The sequence below is a fragment of the Lampetra fluviatilis genome, chromosome 20, assembly GCF_964198595.1.
Source record: "Lampetra fluviatilis chromosome 20, kcLamFluv1.1, whole genome shotgun sequence".
In the NCBI taxonomy this organism is placed as follows: Eukaryota; Metazoa; Chordata; class Hyperoartia; order Petromyzontiformes; family Petromyzontidae; genus Lampetra; species Lampetra fluviatilis.
Window position 1 is genome coordinate 13,044,787 of NC_136294.1, and position 14,256 is coordinate 13,059,042.

The 14,256-nt window shown below is 49.3% G+C and overlaps 1 protein-coding gene across 3 annotated transcripts in view; it reads right to left on the minus strand.

The window, feature by feature from the left end:
* The window catches only part of LOC144937974 (ras GTPase-activating protein nGAP-like), a 585,198-nt gene that overhangs the window by 400,582 nt on the left and 170,360 nt on the right, over positions 1-14,256 (minus strand). For all 3 annotated transcript variants that reach the window (XM_078865638.1, XM_078865636.1, XM_078865637.1), the window contains exon 3: positions 7,525-7,645. In XM_078865638.1, the coding sequence (XP_078721764.1) occupies positions 7,525-7,645 (121 nt within the window). The remainder of the gene's footprint in view (positions 1-7,524; positions 7,646-14,256) is intronic.

Below are 14,256 nucleotides of genomic sequence, written 5' to 3' on the forward strand. Positions count from 1 at the left end.
TTATAGCCCGACGAAGTGGCTCAACATCGTGTGAAAATTTCTATTGCAGCCGCATACTCTGAACGTGTGTTGTCGATTCTAAACGGGGAGCGGAAAAACCGGAGGATCTGGAGAAAAATCCATGCCACCACAGGGACAGCGAGACACGCAAACTCCAAATTTACAGGCATCAGGGTTGGTATCGAACCCACGACCTCCTGCATACCAGGCGAGGTAGTTAACATCTCGCCATCAACAATGAGGTCGCTGGGAAGAATAAATGAGTCTGACTGCCTAAACAGGAAACAATGTACGTTCAAAAATCGTAAAACAAATCGAGAAACGTTCAAAGGGTCACTTTATGTATTTAGCACTCGTTGCTGGGAGCAGTGCCCAAATGCTACAAACGTCAAGCGGCGAGCAACAAGCAGCACCATGCCAGCTGTGAATCGATACGAGTGGTGTAACACGTTATTTTTTATCTGAGAAAGGTTACGGTGATAAAGGCAGATGGGAAAAAAGAGACGATGGGAAAACATTTCCATCGTCAGTGAAAGGAAATAAGCGTACAGAGAAGTCCATAAAAGGTTTTTGGGTTAGATATCATCCATAACCTCTACTATGGATGATATTGGTCGCAAAAGCCTACGTGTTAAACCGTACAGAGAAGTGTTGTGACCAGCAGTATGGTGAGTGGGTAGGTGGGTGAGTGAGTGTGTGAGCGAGTGGGTGAGTGGGTGAGTGAGTGGGTGAGTGTGTTGTTGTGACCAGCAGTGTGGTCAGTGGGTGAGTGGGTGGGTGAGTGGGTGAGTGTGTGAGTGAGTGGGTGAGTGAGTGGGTGAGCAAGTGCATGAGCGAGTGCGTGAGTGTGTTGTTGTGATCTGTGGTGTAGTGGATGGACACAGTGTGGATGACAAGAGGAATCAGCGAGTAAAGTTCACGGGAACAGTAACCATGGTAGTAGTGGTAGAAGAGTGATAAGGAGGTGACTGACTGCCGGTGGGTGAGCAAGAGAGAGACTGGAGTGAACCAGTGGGTGCTGGATCATCAGTCACCCCGACTGCTGCTTTGCGGTGAATCCCATCGACTGCAGTGAGGCAGGAACTGGGTGCTCCACCCCAGCTGTGACAACAGGATTCCAACTTCGGCCCCATCTGTGCTTTGTGTAGCAGCAGTGACGATTGATTGAAGTTCAAGGTGAAAGCTTCGCCACACAGGCGTGCGATGTTGTGGCCGTCTATATTCGATGGCGAGTCAAAAGCCACTCCGAGGATGACCGGAGTTCACTCGATGGTTTATGCTTCTTGACGAGATCGTCAAGGTACTGTGGTTCGCTTGTGGCAAGCATTTTGTGCGTGTACCGAGTGCGACCTTCGTAACGTTTCCGTTCAGCAACCGGAAGGCAATGCAGCTCGGCGAGCACTGGACGGACACGGTCGGATCTTGCAGTGACCGTGACGACGCGCGCCGAGTGGCAGATAGACCACAACTGGTACGTTGGGGCGAGTGATGAACAGCATTACTCCATTAATTAAATTTGAAAAGTGAGATACAGACTTAATTTCATGCCAACAAAATTACCTTAATCCACAGTTACGCCCGGATGTCCTCGCAGAGTTTGTGCCGAGTTGCAGTGGCCTGCCAGCGGGAGATAAGCCACGTTCCCTTCCGAAAGCCAATTCTATCCGGTCGACAGAGTGCCGCGACATCCAGGTGTTGTGCAACAGGATAAAAATATTCATAATTTGTTGGGACACATTTTACTGAACTCCTGAACCCAAAATAAGCTGAAGAAAGATAAGACCCCGCCTGGCATCATCAGTGTTAGCACTCAGCACTCTACATGGTAATCGCAGCTTACAGAATACACATCCACGATCTGCTCTGCTTTTTGATTATATTATCATTGTTATTGTCACTGTAAAATGACGTCACGGGGTCTCTAACGTCCGATGTGAAGCAGATGGAGCGCAGCATTTTTACGGTGAAGGCAACCCGCAGCAAGCGGTGACTGAACTTCCTAGACCCGGGCGACGTCGTCAAGATCATTTCACCGATTCGATCACTCGGGACCGGGTCCCACGGTGATAAACATTGGAGCATCATCATCACGCGATCGCCCCTTGCCACCGCCGCGCTAGACGTTTACAAAGCAAACGGCGACATATGAAGCCTGCGACGACGAGGACGACGGCGAGTGCTGTAATATCATCTCCCATCGACCGAGCGTTCCTCGACAAGGTAGCACCGCGCAGTGCCTGCCGCAAACAGACAACCGATGGATCCTTGTACCCGGGGTGAACATGGGGCACGCGGAGAAAGTGTCCGAGATGTCGGGATGACGGAGGGACACCTCCACGCCCACGGGAATGCCCACTGTGAGAATGTACAGGTTGCGCGCCGATAAGATTGAATCGCTGTCAATACGAAGAGCGAGGCGTGTTTTAATCTCCAGAGAAAAACGCTGGAAATAACCCCGTGATTGCTTTTAACATCCGGGAGGGATGCTTTGGCACCATTTAGGAGGGGGCACAATGGAGTCACTGCCCTTCGCCTGGCACTTGGTCCAAAAAACGACCCCGGAACGTCACGTCTTCCACACTCTATGTCACCACTTTGGCAATTTAACCGGTTAACATCGCTGCCCTCCTGCTATACCACTGTTGACATTGTAAATGTTCGCTTGCGATGGAGGAATAACACGGGCGTTTGTTTCTAAATGTTCAGAAAAACTTGCAATGATCCTGTCGTGGATACGAAAGAGTCGTGTGAATGATGCACAAGAGCTGCAAGTGAACTTGATCATCCTTCGTCAAGGCCGTGAGGGGCCTGGCATGGCGCTGGCAGTTGGCCTTTTGTTGCACTTCAGGACCAGTTCTCTTCCAGTCTGAACACAGCTCTGTGGGCACGAGGCAGCCATAGGCCACCTGCCAAGTGTATTCCATGCCAAGTGCAGCTTTACCACTGCACATTCAAGACGTGCGGTGCGTGCGGTGACTGGTCACAACCACGTGGAAGTAGTTATGTGGGGAGCAGCGAGCGCGCTGCGCTACAAATCAAGTGACCCGAGTTCGATTCCCACTCACGGTCAGCACCAGTGACGATTATCTTAACTGGTTATGGGGCTTCCCTAGGTCGACTCAACCTCAAATGAGCACGTGGTGCGATGTGTAACCATTTGCAATATGGAGATAAAGGTGGCCAGGGGCGTGGTGCTGGCCACCCACCCCCTCGTGTGCAGTGCCAGCCTTCATAGATGCTCGCTAACAGCACTTGCCCCAACAGTCTGTTAAGAAGCCATACGGGGGATATTTGCCTTTCTAGTTAAAATAAAGTGTCGGTGTGTGTCTGGTTATTAATATGTGTCAGTGTGTGGGTGTCTCGTTCTAGCCATGTGTAAGGATGTCTGGTTAGGTGGGAGTGGTGGCACAATGATTAGCACACTGCAACATAATCCTGGTATCCCAGGATGGTATCCCAGGATTGATTCCTGGAAAGAGTTTTTAAAATTATTGTATTGTTCAGGTCTGTCTGTAATTTTCATAGTTGTGATCAAAATGATAAACATTGTCACAACTTAACAATATCGTAACGTTTTACGTTTTTAAATTATCTCCGTTAAAATAGCTTTAATTACCGTGATTATGAATGTTTTTAACTCAATTGTAATCTTTTGAGTAATTTATTTTGACGATTTCCTATTGTAGATATGACATTATAAAATGTCATTCTAAATCTATTTATATCTTCGTAAAAAATGCAATTTCAATATTTAAGAAATCTAGTAGTTATAACTGTGCAACACTCGAGAAAAATACATAACGAACCAAATGGCAATCATCGGATACATGACGTGCCCTTTCCCAAGAGCAAGTTATAATTTCATAAAAAAAAAAACGATTTAATTCGAAAGTTACCAAGTTCCCCAACATTATATACATGTTAAAAATAATAATCCATCGAGCTCCGTCAGACAGCTGCAGTTGCGAGCAATTCGAGGAGTAACAGTGTCGTACAAGTTTTGCAATTAAAATACCAACGCGAGGTTTTTTTTTGTGCGCTAGGCCCACGCGACCTACAAGACGGGCACAATTTTTGCATCCTGGATGCACCGCACGTGTATTTCTCACTACTCATCCTGAAGGTCTCTTGCTTGACCCCCGAGAGGTCGGCGGGCATTGTACCGTGGGGTTCGCTTGTTGGGAATCGGAGTAGCTCCGTGCTGGGGGAGCTCCGTGTGTCCGTCGGGCACAGCGGGGCGGAGCGGCCCGTCCGTCTCATTCTCACAGCGGGCGGGCGGGCGAGCAGGCAGGCGTGTTGCGCTGCTGCTCATCACCGCTAGGGTGCTGTGATGTGAAGGAAGAGCCCTTGCCCGAAATGTCGCCTATTTCTATTAAAACTCTAAACTAAACTTTTTTTTATTTTACCAGGGAAGGCCCACTGAGCTATACAGCTGTTTTTTTTGGAAGCGACCTGGCCACAAATGATAGCTCAACCAAAGTGGCTTATCACGTGGAAATGTATATAGCAGCCAAATAGTCTAAACGCAGATTTCTAAATGTGGAGAGGAAAAAATTGAGGATCCGGAGGAAAAATCTCCACGACCATGGGGAGAGAGACACACAAACTCCAAATATATAGCAGGCATCGTCAGGATCGGGATCGAATCCATGAACTCCTGTATATCATGACTTAAAGCTTTCGTGACTGCAGGAATTCATATTCTTGGGTCTTTCGGTAAAGTCACATAGATAGGTTCAAAGAAAATAAAAAAAAAATGTTATTTTTTGTTATTTTCTTTGAACCTATCTATGTGACTTTACCGAAACACCCAAGAATATCCTGTATACCAGGCGAGGTAGTTGACATCTCGGCACTGCGGCGCCCCAAATGACACACATTTGTTCCTCGGTGTTATTGACGAACGTGTTGAATTTTTGGCTCGGGTGGTCTGATACAGCGAGAATACAGTATGAGACACGACCTTCAGGGAGTGACCTCCAGAAACCGTTATCCATGAATTTGCATGTGTGTGATGGCCCCGCAGCGGCAAAGGGAGCAGCGGCGCACAGTCTAACGCTAGCTATGTGTGTGTGCGTGTGTGTGAATAAAGTAACTTTCCCCTTTGAATAAAGTATGCCTCCATGAATTTTAGATCATATCCTTCTCTGTGATCGGAAGAAAGGTCATTGCCCAAAACTTTATCTTGCAATACTTTGTTTTTGTAATTGTAAAGTAGTGTTAACGAAAAATCCGGCACTTGTAATTCATCCTGTGCTCCCTGGAGTCTGACCAACAAAGTTCCATCCACTGCTGGATGAAGGGGTCCTGCGCGCGAGCTGATCCAATCGCTCCATCTCCGCGGAGGTCGCCCTCGCTGGTGTGTTCCCTCATCGTCCGGCTGCCACAGCGTCGCCGGTCTCGGCCGTCGGCTATTGCCCCTTCTAGCGACGCGTCCTGCCCAGGGCCGCTTGCTTTCCTGAACAGTTCCACGAGGGACTTCATTTGTGTCGGTCTGTCGAAACCCCATGTGGTACTCCGTCCGTCCATTTTCTCAGCGCCATTCTAAGCGTGAAAATTCTTCAGGCGCGTTGCGCTCCAGCGGATTGAGCGACAGCAGGTTTGGTTTTGAGAAACCAAACATGATCGTGAAAAGCAGCGTATACATGCTCTCTTGCATTGCTGCCAAGTCTCTGAGATTTTATCTGAAATGCATTACACAGATCCTTCGATATGCATAGGCCTGTAGAGAGCCATTATCGGACCTTCCTTCAACGTACGCCCGCTGTAAATCCCCCTCTCATTAAACACTCTAATGCCTATAATGCACGTGCTGTCAATTACACTCACTACGATATGTATGACATCCTATAATCACCATGTCGTCAATTACCCTGGAATGCAAATCATTAACATAATTGATGCCTATTTATTTACAACTTTAATTATTGACTTTGTTATTTCATCAATATGTTGTGAAGAAGTAAAATACACGACAGCAAAATTCAACGAGCTATGAAAATGTATCTGATATGGGAATGTCGAACGTCCACTGCACGCTCAGGGCTGCTCAGAGGACATGAGGACCGCTCCAGTGTTCAGTTGAGCTGGGTAGTACGTGGGCTCTGTTCATACAGATTTATGAAGCAGTCCCCCCCCCCCCTCCTTAACCACCTGCCCGCTCATCTCTTACAGCCTCACCCTCTACTCCATTGCCCATTCCCTTCCTCTTCCCCTCCCCTCCGACCCCCCATATATTCCCACCCCCTCCCCCATGCACCCCTCTACCGTGCTCGCCCATTCCTCATCCCTCGCACCCCACCCGCCATCTACATTATTGCTTTGTCGATACCCTTTTTTTTTAATAACGTTAAGCGCCTTGATCATGGGCGCCCTACATGAATGTGTAAAATAAGATGAGCTTAGCGCCTTGTTTCAAGGTTTACTTACTTGTGCATGTAGGCATGGCCACTCGCACCACAATCACGGCCCACACCGTCACTCGCTACTGTGAGCCACCAAAGCGCTTTCCTCAACAACAGGAAAAATAACTTTCGTGGCCTGAACTTTCGGAAAACCATGGCACAGCTCCTCCCAGGAGGCCTCATTAGGAGAGGAGCCATCTCACAACGGAGGCGTTGCGAAGAGGTGCAGCGGCAAGCCTCCACGCACTGGCCACACGGCAGCCCCATTCTCAAGGGAATGGGGCTGCCACCTTCCTGGCCCTGTACAACCGCAACTTGCTGCAGTTTAGAAAAAACGTAGTATTTCTGAATAAGTAAGAATTTTAAGTGCAGAACCTACACTTCACATTTTGAATAAATTAACTGCATTGTATTAAACGTAAAGAAAGTGCTGTGGGTCTTAAAATAGCAAAAGTAGTATTTTGTGGAAACTCATCAACTTCTTAAACGGCACATTCACATATTCCATGCCACATTCTCTAGGAGTGCGATCAGGAACGTCAAAGAAAAGAACACACCAGGTCCAACATCATGCATTGGTGCAAGATTAAAAAAAAATCAACACAAGAGGGACAGCAACCACAGCAATGGTGTCCACATTGCAATGGTGTCCAGCAATCGTTTGCAAAAGTTTGATTTCTGCGTTTGCATCAAATTCAAATGAGAACTCAAAGGAATGAATATTGCAGAGTAGCCTACACGTTCACCTTGAATGATTAATTCTGCTCAATTCCGATCGTGTGCAGTCTTGTGCGGGCTTTGACGGCGACTGCTTGGCTCGTGGTCCCCACTGCTGCATTTGCTCTCTCACCCCTCGCATGTTCCACAAAAGCTGCTCAAACCGATTGCAAGGGCAAACCAGGCAGTGCCGCGGCCTCCTCGTCAAGACGAGAGATAGGGACGTGCGTCGCAGACCTGCAGGAGCGCGTCTCAAACGAACCGTCGTCCCGAACTCGACAGGGCCTCATCGGCGTGCCGCAACTTTCTTGCGCCGGGGGCGCGTGCCCGCACACAAGGGGGCGGGCGGGCGGGCGGGCGGCCATCCGCGGTGTTGCGGGGGGAGCGCCGCAAGGCCACCTACCCGTGTCCACGTCGGCGGGACGCACGATGATGGGGCTGTCGGCGGGCACGCTGATGGCGCGACGCAGGATGCGCCCCTTGCACGACTCGGAGCGCAGCTCATGCAGCAGCTCCGGGCGGATCTGCGGGGAGCAGGGCAGGGGGGGGAAGGGGGTGCAGCGGATGGCAGCGTCAGCGTCAGCGCCGCGCACGTGCGCAGCTCTGACCGTGGCTGGCCGGCCACAGCAAGAGTTTATTCTGGATGCAAACTCAGACGCAACATCAGGGGACTGTGCTGGCACTGCCTGCAGAAGAACAAACCAAACGATGTTCACCGTGGTCGTCATTAACGCCGCGTTCAAACTTAAAACATCCCGGTAACAAACGTAAATATATATACTCCGGCAGAATGTCTCCTTAACACATCTGTCCCTCCACTTACAAAAAATAAGCGTGCTTTATTTAGCTGGGCGGCAAGGTGGCACAGAGGTGACATTTGTGCCACGCAGCTATAAAGCCCTGGGTTCAATTTCTTGGCTCGGGATCCTTTCCACGTGTAGTTTGTATGTTTGTTTGTTCTCCCCCCATTCTGTGTGGGGTTTTCTTCCAGGTTCCACCGGTTTCCTCCCATAGCTAAAACAAAAAACTAAATAAAAAAAATAACAACCCATGCAAAACAACCGGTGTTGACCAAAACATCCCGATGCTGAAAATGTATCTGCGAATACCGCATTGGGATCCCACAGAGCGGCATCCGACGTCGTCATTGCCCCCCCCACTATAGAAACGTGAGCTGGATCCCCCCCCCCCCCATTGAAAAACAATGTGAGACTGAGCGAGGCCCCCCGGTACTGCCGGACCTGTCGTCAAGTTGCCCACGCTTGATCTCGCGCGACAACTCGCGTACCTTGGCGCGCATTTATATTTGCGCGACCGACCCTCGCCCAAAAAAATCTACCGCGAATCATACTCCGTTGTGAATTACGAGAACCCCAACGCGCGCGAATTGATCATTTATAAAGCGCCCTCAAACAATCGTTCTCAGGACGCTAGTTAAAATAACGAAAAGTAAAAAAACATTCGCCCAGAAAAGCAAGGAAAGGTGGAAAAGGCAACAAAGGGAAATAAAACAAAGAGCTAAACACGAGGAGAGCAAAGGCAGAAGAGGCGGGAGCGGCGAGACGACACGCCAGCGTTCCGTGCCACCCTGGAAGTGATCGGTGATCTGAATTACGAGAAGCCCCAACAATGGAGCAAATCGACGACACGAATCGCCTCTGATCTTCTTCCCGTGGAGGAGGAGGAATAAACGGTCTTCGTCACCCAGAAGCTTATCTCACTGCTGAACAAATTAAGAGGTAGATCCATAAGCATATTGCTATTCAAACAAAAGCCACAGACAATAAAAAAGGTTGGTAATCTTAATTTGAAGCTTTCGTGGCTGCAGGAATCCATGCTCTTAGGTTCTTTCGGTAACATCAACACGTGACTTTACCGAAATAACCAAAGAGTAAAGGTTGGGAAGTGTTTGGAAGGCGAAATGCAAAGGTTGCGTAATCGTGCAAGTGTTGATGATGATAATGTAAACTTGTAAAGTGCCATCCCATTGTATTCGCTCATCGCTCTGTCCTAGAGAGAGACAAAGAAGACGACCCAGAGGCATCAGGAAGAACCACATGAGCGGGGAAGCAGCAGCAGCAGCCACGCAGTGAGCACACCACCAACAACTGCCCAAGCTCTGCAGTCCTCTGTATATGAAGGCGTAATTAGCCAATTAATAGGCGTTTACATGTGCGAGGGAACTGGAACAGCCGGGGGGAACCCACGCGTTCTCCCGGTGAGCTCGAGTGTGACATCTCGACACCCACAGGAAGGGAGTTTCACAGCGTTCGCGCCATCCACCAACCCTTGCTGCCTCCACAGTGCCGGACCACAGGCCCTGTAACCAGCCACCACCGCCCGGCTAATTGTTCGAATATGTTTCGGGTGTTTGGAGCAATCTACCTTCAAAAACAAAGGCGCAGAAAAATATTCTTACGCAGTGGCACGCGACGTAGACACACACAAGTCAATTGATTTTGCTGAATGTAGTTCTGATTGCAGCTCTTCTCTCTGTCTGCACTTGGCGAGACTTTGGATACAAATGAAACAGCGCACGTGGTCAAGAGCCTAATTATGGTCCCAACAAACTTCACTTTCGCTCGAATTGCCTAGCCACGACCATTGTGGAATTTCACGAAATCATCTCTTAGAGCTGAAATTGCAAACGGCGCTCAGGAGGACTCCGTGGGGGTCACGGCCACTTGTCGCAGGGGACGCGCGCTTTATCGCGTTTCACTGATTGGAATAGAATTTACTTCGGGGTTGATCCCCCCACTCCGGTTTTTAGGGGAGCGTGGAAGCCACGAGGAGTCCTGATTGGCCGACTGTGTTGCTCGCTAATGAGAACGACATTTCGAGCGGCCGCCCGCCACCCACCGGTGAGTTACAAAGGGCCCTTAATTGCACCATTTGCCTCTGAAACGGAGGCAGAGCTTGCATGGGTCCTAGATTTTTTTTATTTTGGTTAATTCACCGTGGGAACATTTAGAGAGAGAAAAAAAAGCCCGTTAATTGGTGTGGGCATCAAGACGATGTCGGGGTGTTGTACCCCAGAGGAGATGCCACGGCCGCGGCTGAAGACTTGCAAGGCAATCGTACTGCGTTGTGCCTTCCGATTCAAGCAAGCACTCTCGCTTCCCCGTGCTCAAACACTCATGCTCCGCTCGTGGCGAAATGTTAACTCCCTCGCCAGGTATGCAGGAGGACGTGGGTTCGATCCCAGCCCCGACGCCTGTACATTTGCAGTTTGCATGTCTCTCTCTCCCCGTGGTCGTGTGGATTTATCTCCAGGTCCTCCGGTGTTTCCCTCCAAATTTAAAATCAACAACGCGCGTTTAGAGTATGTGGCTGCTGCTGTAAATTGTCCACGTGATAAGCCACTTTGTTGAGCTATCACATAGCTCAGTGGGCCTTACCTGGTGAAATACAAATAGTTTATAGCTTTATAGTGCCAATAAACACTACGCTTTATTCTGCGATAAAGTTCAACACAATAATAGTACCAGACCTCGACACAAATTCATTCCTGCCTCCCAAACAGGTAGCAATCCTCGTTTCTAGTGTGCTGTATACATTTGAATATCATTAGAATGTGCATTGTGCATCTCAAGCAGACGCGGCCGAGGCACGGGGAGCCGCGACTCGGGGCCACTGCGCTCTGCGCGCGTTGTGCAACAGAGCGTCCTCGAGCGGTGCGCGGATCCCTGGGGGCACACGTGGCCATGTCCTAAGGGGAACGTGCGGTGATTTATAAATGTGTGAAATTATATCATACATGAGAGTCGCTGGTGAATAATCACGTATGAATCTGCCAATGTAAAATCACTAGGATAACGTGTAAATCCACGTGGTAACCTTCAATGATATAAGAGACCTTTCTAAACTCAGTGATCATAAACAATGTGGTTAACAAGCGTAACCAGCGGGCGCGAACACATTACTCAATTGCAGTTGCGAGCTAGTTAGGATACCTCACAAAATGGGCAATTGTTTAAAATATTGATGTCCATTAGTCATACTTTTATTTCTCAGCACCATGACGGTTGAAACAAAATTCAACAAGGGGGGTCACAGTAGCCAAAGAAAGTTGAGAAACCACTGCCCTAGGGCTGCCACCACGTGTCCATGCACGTGTCCATGCACGTGTCCACGCACATTTGCACGCTCGCGTGCCTGCTCGTCTTCGTGTCTACTCGTGTGTGTGTGTGTCCGTGCGTGTGCGTGTTTGTGCGTGTGCGTGTCCGTGCGTGCGCGTGTCCACTCGTGCGTGTCCGTGCGTATGTGTGTCCGTGCGTATGTGTGTCCGTGCGTATGCGTGTCCGTGCGTATGTGTGTCCGTGCGTATGTGTGTCCGTGCGCGCTCGTGCGCAGCGAGGTCAGAGGGCTCAGGGTGCTCATCTTGTCGCAGCAGTAATTGGGAAGCTGCGCGAAGCGTCTGTGACCCCACCACGCACGAAGCTTCATACTGCGGAACTGGGACGTTACCTGGTAGACAGAAGTGTGCCAAGTAGCCCGAGGGGGCAGCTCGTCGTGATGTCTCGTGGCCAAAGCCTGCTGGGCAGAGCCAAGGGGGCTGCGACCTCTGACTCACGGACCCTATTATATCTTGGGTTGCTCCCGTCTGTGGATTGAACGTGCGCGGAGTGTTGAGCGTCCCTTCCCTCGTATGCGTGAGGTTTCCTCCGGGTACTCGGCTCTCCTCCCACACGAAGCCAAACACTCAATAGCTGCACTGCATTGGACTCACATCCCAATGGAGGTAAAGGGGCAGCCCTGCAGTTGCTCGAGTGAGCCCTTCAACAGGGTATTTTGGAACACCCTTCCATCCCAGCCATACATTTTGGAACAGGTGAAAGTACCCACACTTCACCCCACCACACTGGCCTGCCAATCGACTGCAGTGTCCCCATTTACTTTAATACTGCTGCACGAGCAGGTCCCCAAGCTTGGAATGACGCGACCATCCGCCCAGGAAGGACTTTCTTTGGCATGTGAGTCTGTGGCGGTTCAGACACGTGCTCTCTCGCTCCATCGACCAAACAAACCCAGGCAAGACACACGGACACAGTAAAGATACACAGCAGCAGCGGGCGGACGCCCGGAGGATCGTTAGCCGAGTGGGCTTGTCACTGGCCGTTAGGAACACAGCCAGTGCTTACGGAACGTACGTTCGTCGAGGAAGCTCATTGGCGATGGCAGTGGGCCGCTGTGGGGTCGCCACCCTTCAGCCAGAACGTTGACAACACTGGGCAGCTCAAGCGCAGGAAGCGAGGGCTCCAGAGGCCACAGCTGACTTGGAATGTTGTGGAGGGACTGGGTCGAGCTCTGTAGATTTGGAGTTTGCATGTCTGGGTCTCTCCCCGTGGACGCGTGGATTTGTCTCCGGGTCCTTTGGGTTTTTCCCTCCACATTTAGAAACATGCGAGTGTTTGGCCGTTATAAATGTCCACACTATAAGGCACTCCGTAAAGCTGTCATTTGTGGCCTGGTCCCTTCTGAAAGAGAGCTGTATTGCTCAGTGGAATTTACCTGCTAAAATAAAATAGTTTTGGAATACTTTAGTTTATGAGCTCGATGTTTCCCCTTCACTGTTTCTCAGCAAACCTCCACCAATCCACGACGCCTTGCTGTGTGCCAAGCCAGCCACTGGTACAGACGGACCACCGCCCACAGCTGTGAGCAGAATACTTCCAGATGTGCAATCATCCCTGAGAATTAAAGTAACAAATGCTGTATTGGCAACAATGGGCTTTCGAATGGGGCAATTACGAAATGACAAAATGATTATGTAGTACTAGAGTACACAAAGCTCAAAATAACACACAATTTAACTGTTATTGGCCAAACATGATAATGCTAACAAATAACCTGCAAATCACCTGGTTTTGTTTGTTTGTACATGTCATATTTGGAAACCCAGGTCACACTTAAAATATGAGACTATTCTGGTCCCTGGAGTTCTGAACCTGTCGAAATGAAAATTAACTTGAAAGTTGAACTTTCCAGAATTGAAAATTGCCACGAAATAAACCCAAAAAAGTCAACGCATGCGGCCGACACGACGCCAAGGAGGGAGACGCGAACACGGCACGCACGCAGCCATGCCACAATATCCAACAGCTTTAAAAGTGCACTTGCTTACAATTCTGCATCGGTAGACATGGCCTCTCGCTCGCTATTTGGTGAAACGTCACCATTTGGGGGGGGGACGGGGTCGCAACTCTAGTAGCTGCAGGGATGACACAGACTCATTACAGTGCCACACAACAAATTAGCGATCAACGACTCTTCACTCGCGCCAATCAATGCCGCCGTCGAAAGTGCAGGAATGCATTTTGACGGATGAATAGATGCTTGATTACAGTGCATCAGTAGCATATTACTGTACGATAATAATTTACATTTATAAGACGCATTTCATCCGTAGATTTCAATGCGCCACTGTGTATGAAAATCAGGAAATAAACAGAACCTGCAGGGTGAATGGCCAGAACTAGAGAGTGAATGCCAGTTTAAAGAGACGAGTTTTAAAGACAGACTTAAATATGACCCCATGGACACACTCTCAGACAGAAGGAGAAAAATATCAATGTGTCTTTATGGCCAAGCTACCATGCGGCACTGCTCACTTACATTGGCAGTCCTGAACTAATGGTGAAATGTGGAGGGAAAGAACGGAAGAACCCAGAGAAAAATCCACACGACCACAGGGAGAAGTGTAAACTCAAGATACACAGGTGTCAGGGTCGGGATCGAACCCACGACCTCATGCATAACAGGCGAGGTGGTTAACATTTTGCTATTGCGGCATCACAATGTTCGCTCGCTCTCAAAGAGAGAGAACGACCCAGAGGCGCGTGGAACCGGAGACAGGCGGGAGGGCAGCCACACGGTGAGCCAGCGCCAATACATGGTCAAGCTCTGCGGTCCTCTGTATATTAAGGTGTTATCGGTCAATTCATGAGTGTTTGCTATAACAGGGGACAGTCTATCCAGAGAGAAAAAAAAATCTGTTTACTTTACACAAAGTGGTACTGATTTGATTAGCCCTGGAGAGAATGATAGGATGAATGGAGACTTTCAATAACATATTAAAACAAGATCCAACTAAACCCTATGAGTGGCAACACAAGCTTAATGATGTAGTGGTTTA